We start from the raw sequence: 5,016 nt of genomic DNA, 5'->3' as shown, positions 1-5,016 counted from the left end.
AGATTGGTTCACAGAGAATGATCCGTTTAGAGTGATTAGTTCACAGCAAAAGATTAGTTCACGGCGAAAGATTAGTTCACAGAAAATTATTCGTTCACAGCGAAAGATTAGTTCACAGCGAAAGATTAGTTCACGGCGAAAGATTAGTTCACGGAGAATGATTCGTTCACAGCGAAAGATTAGTTCACAGCGAAAGATTAGTTCACAGCGAAAGATTAGTTCACAGCGAAAGATTAGTTCACAGCGAAAGATTAGTTCACAGCGAAAGATTAGTTCACAGCGAAAGATTAGTTCACAGCGAAAGATTAGTTCACAGCGAAAGATTAGTTCACAGCGAAAGATTAGTTCACAGCGAAAGATTAGTTCACAGCGAAAGATTAGTTCACAGCGAAAGATTAGTTCACAGCGAAAGATTAGTTCACAGCGAAAGATTAGTTCACAGCGAAAGATTAGTTCACAGCGAAAGATTAGTTCACAGCGAATCGTAGTGAAAGATTAGTTCACAGTGAAAGATTCGTTTGCAGAGAGTAATTCGTTCGTAGTGAAAGATTAGTTCACAGTGAAAGATTAGTTCACAGAGAGTGATTTGTTTGCAGTGAGTGATTAGTTCGCAGAGTGTGATTAGTTCGCAGTGAGTGATTCGTGAGTTCAATATGAACAAATATTTAATATGACTCGGTAGTCACGAGTCACGAATCTTTCATATGACTCGGGAGTCACGAGTCACATGAAAGATTCGTTCATTTTGAACGAATCACTCGCGAACGACACATCACTAGTTTAAAGGCAGTGCACGCACAGCGGAGCGGTCAATAGCTTCCAACACAACACTCGTTGGGCCCGCACAAAAGCAATGAACTTAAGCTAAATGGGTGTATCACACTTTCGGTCGCCACTTCAATTGCTCTTGTTTTTTCTGGCGCATCTTGTGAATGGATTATTGGACTCGTGTCTCAGAGAACCCTCAGTGATCAGCGGCAGCCAAAGCTAGGTCCTGACGCCGGAGGTTAGTCTTCTGCCATTTCGCTGGCTAACGTGCAACTAAGCTAACAAACTAAGCTAACAACCAAAACCACTCAAGTTATGGATCTGTGTCTGTAGCTCTTAGCATGGCATAGTTAGTTGTTTTATCAGCCAAACACTCATGCGTATATTATAATGTAATCAAGCAGTTAGACAAAAGCTAATATAAATGTAAAATAACCAAAATATTGCTTATTTTACTCTTGTACTCTATAAAAGCCACGTTTCTTTAAATAGAACATACAATATTAAGTGTCAATTATTAGCAAATGACTCATGGTACACATGCGTTATAAACAACAGTAGTGAAACAGTGGTGACGGTGTAGTTACTGTTACTTGCTGCCCCTTTGGCGACCAAAACAAGTTTCATTCTAAGGATAAATAAATGCGGTTCGTTTCTGTTAAAATGAATCAAATTCGAGCCTGTTTAAATGAATCGAATTAGCAAGTTTAGGAGGAAGAATAAATGACAGACCATATTACAAAATCAGGTTTTTCTGGTTGAGTTTAAAGTGACATGGCAGTGTTAGTTTTACTGTCATTTATGGTTAAATTACAATTTGCGGCCTATGGTTTGGTGTCTGTAATTGTCCAGTTGCCCGGTAGCTGCAGCATTTGAGTGAATTGTAATAGGACACCTGTAACGCCTCTCTTGTCTGCTCCCCTCCCCATTCTTTACATGTGTTTAAGCAGAAATATGCAAGCGTCCTATACGATGGCAGTCTTTAGTCATCAGGTGATCGTTGCAGTCACGAGAACACGGTAAGTTGTCCCTAAAGTCTCGTTCAAGAAAGGTGCACACCAGGTTCGTGCTTGGTTTCGGTAGACAGGAGTAGCCTTTCCAGGAAATCCAAGGCAGCAATAGACAGACTCGGCTCCTGGATGCAGGCCGTTTTTTTTTGTATTGAATGACGTACATTTGCTAATTGTGATCGCACTAAAGCTTCCTGTTGACTGAAGACATGGTCCAGTGTGGTAGCCTCCATTAAAGAGGGCTAATCTTGGTTTAAAGTCAACAGTAGTTCACAGTAGTTGTACTCCTATGAAAGCATCAAAGGAATCATTTGTGTTAAATGTGTGCCAATACTATACACTTAAATGGTTTACCTACATTTTGCACATTGTGCTTCTTTACATGCCTAGTTAAACAGCACCAGATGTTCAATGTAAACACAGACTAATGAGATCATAAAGTAGAGGGGGGTTGTTGACAAAATAGTCTGGTGTTTATCACCCCGTTTTTGCCTGAGTACATTTAAGAATTAACTTGTAAGAATCCCTCAATTTTGTTTAATGTTTACACTCAATGATGATTGATGTTGATTAGAAAATCATACATTTGATGTGTTTAACAAGTTTCAATGTCTGAATTACATTTTTATTGTTGTAGATGAGGTATAAATTGTGATATTTTGTTATTATTTGCCCAAAGGTTACTAATGTAATGGAGCTTTAATTGAGATAAAGTTATGTTGAAAATGTATTTATATTGTCCATAAAAAGCCCATAGATTTAAGTATGCAGTAATTTTTGCCTGTTTTTCTTGCTACTGTTAACAGGGGATCATATTTGTTGACCAAGAAGCACAGCTGCTCCTCTCTGTCTTCTAAAGCCTATCTCCACATCCACCCTCCCCACCACATCCTTACCCCACTCCCACTCCAACTTTCTCGTTATGGTTACCCCCACTGCAGCCGATGCCATGCCCTTGATCGTGGTCATGCCATTGCCCTGTTTGCCCGCTCTTTGCATAGTTCACGTGTGTGTCTCCAGGATCTAAAGCCAGAAGACAGTAAGAGCTCACCTGCTGCTGCACCGGACCCTTCTGCGGCAGCTAAAAAGAACTCTGCAGCCACTGTGTCTCAATCTCAGGCTGCCTTACCAGCAACAACCATTGTGGCCCCTGCTGCTCCGGTGCAGGAGAAGGCAGTTGTGAAAAAATCTCTGTATCAGAGGGCTGTGGACGAGTTGAAGCATTATTACAATGGCTTTCGGTTACTGGGAAACGACGTTAAAATTGCAGGGAGGATGGGGTGGAGGCTGTTACACGGACAAGTCCTTACAAGGAGGGAGAGGAGAAGGGTGAGATAATTCTCTTACAGCATGTTTATAAGACTGAGCTATGTATGTTAATTACTGGCTTGCATCGAGGTAGCAAATCACTCACAAGTTGCAACAGCAGCTACTTCCCATAATATTCAGCAGGTTGTGATGTGGATAAGGAAATGTCAAGTCTGCATTTTTTCAGCAGTTCACTGAACTATTGTAATGGTTTTGTTTTCACCCCTCTACATAGTTTTTTGCATAATTCAGCAACAATCTGAACGTATCTCACAAACTGTAGTTATGAAATGACTAAGGAAGTGGCGACAGTGGCCTAATGAACTGTTGACTATTAAATATAGCACTTTTCAATGTACTTGCATTTTACCTCGTGTCTGCACCAGGTTCAGAGATACACGCTGTTCAAATTCCATTGTAAGTTTATATTTGAGCTATTTCTGACAAGTACTACTTGAACTTTAGTGCTACTGTAATGGATCTCATTGACCTGGGCGACTTAACGGTGACGCTGTCCTACCAGCAGGGGGTCCCAAAGATGATTGTTTACTAATTAAATCTTATTCGTCATTATGTTAAGGTCTTAAACTTTAGCTTCCTGTGTGTTTATTGTTGTTTTTTGCTTCTCTGTGACAGTTAAGGCAAAATATCTATATTTTGGTGACTATACCAAACATCGGAAAACTTTTTATATTTTGGGTTTAAATATAACATATCTGCATTTTTCTAGCCTTTGCATGCCAATTTACCGATCGACCAATCAGGATACTGAAAATCTGAGTAGCCAATGCTGAAAATAACCCTAATACCCTCCCCACAGTACTTATACCTTTAGTTCAATTTGCCCTGTTTTCCTGTGTTTGCAGCTGATGAGGACCTGTGCCGACCTCTTCCGGCTGGTTCCCTTCACAGTGTTTATCGTTGTTCCCTTCATGGAGTTCCTTCTGCCCGTCTTCCTGAAACTCTTCCCAGAGATGCTGCCCTCCACCTTTGAGACAGAATCTAAAAAGGCATGTAAAAGTACACACAGGAAAAAAAACATCCACACACCCAGCTGCCCCTAATGACCTATGACCTTATTCATCAGGATTATGCTAACTCGTGTCTGCGGCTGCTTTAAAAACAACCTTCAATCGTGCAGGCAGCTGACTTAATCTAATCAGAAGAATTTGCCGTTGAATCTGTGACATAACACTACCTATTCTCTATAGGTCTGCAAAAATGTTGAAAGATGTGTATACAGTATGTACATATATAAGCCTCTTTTTCTTTTTTTTAACCGTCCCACTTGCTGAAGTTTGTATGTTGTTGTTTTTGTCTGGGAGTTTAAAACATTTAAAAAAATATTTTGTTGCAGTCTTTTTAGTCCTATCAGCTCAATGAAGTGGATATTTGTGGATGTACTTAGGCAGAGCTAAGTGCTTCACAAAAAGTATCCCATGGCCATGGGCAATAGACATCTTTTTTAAACAAAAGTTTAGGTAAGAAGTCATGCAAAACAGGTTCCAGACAGGTAATGTCTATGCTGGATATTCTTAAGCTAGGAAAATTAAAACCTAAACTAGACATTTTTTTTTATTTTGGTATCACAATTTCTGTGTTCATAATTCAGTCCTTTACAGTGGTATGAAAAAGTTTGGGCACCCCTGATCATTTTCAAGATTTTCCTTTATGTATCATTGGTTGTTCGGAACAGCAATTTCAATTAAATATATCTTATAGCAAACAAACACAGTGATATTTAAGAAGTGAAATGAAGTTTATAGGATTGACAGAAAGTGTGCAATAATTACTTAAACAAAAGTAGGCAGGTGCATAAATTTGGGCACCCTTGTTGTTTTATTGATTTGAATACCTTTAGCACTAATTATTGGTACACAAAATTTGTTTGGTAAGCTCATTGACCCTTGACCTACATACACAGGTGAAG

At 39.4% G+C, this 5,016-nt stretch overlaps 1 protein-coding gene across 3 annotated transcripts in view; it reads left to right on the top strand.

Moving 5' to 3' along the window:
- Positions 1-774: 774 nt before the first annotated feature.
- LOC103397006 (LETM1 domain-containing protein LETM2, mitochondrial-like) overlaps positions 775-5,016 on the top strand; it is a 10,123-nt gene continuing 5,881 nt past the window's right edge. Inside the window, exons 1-4 of one of the 3 annotated variants that reach the window (XM_008335252.3) lie at positions 775-1,006; positions 1,719-1,787; positions 2,585-3,107; positions 3,953-4,096. In XM_008335252.3, coding sequence (XP_008333474.1) covers positions 1,723-1,787; positions 2,585-3,107; positions 3,953-4,096 — 732 coding nt within the window. In that variant the 5' untranslated portion in view covers positions 775-1,006; positions 1,719-1,722. The remainder of the gene's footprint in view (positions 1,007-1,718; positions 1,788-2,584; positions 3,108-3,952; positions 4,097-5,016) is intronic. The other 2 variants (XM_025052877.1, XM_025052878.1) reach the window with 2 other exon arrangements.

This window comes from Cynoglossus semilaevis, chromosome W, assembly GCF_000523025.1.
Source record: "Cynoglossus semilaevis isolate Cse_v1.0 chromosome W, Cse_v1.0, whole genome shotgun sequence".
In the NCBI taxonomy this organism is placed as follows: Eukaryota; Metazoa; Chordata; class Actinopteri; order Pleuronectiformes; family Cynoglossidae; genus Cynoglossus; species Cynoglossus semilaevis.
This window is presented reverse-complemented; position numbering and strand designations above follow the sequence as displayed.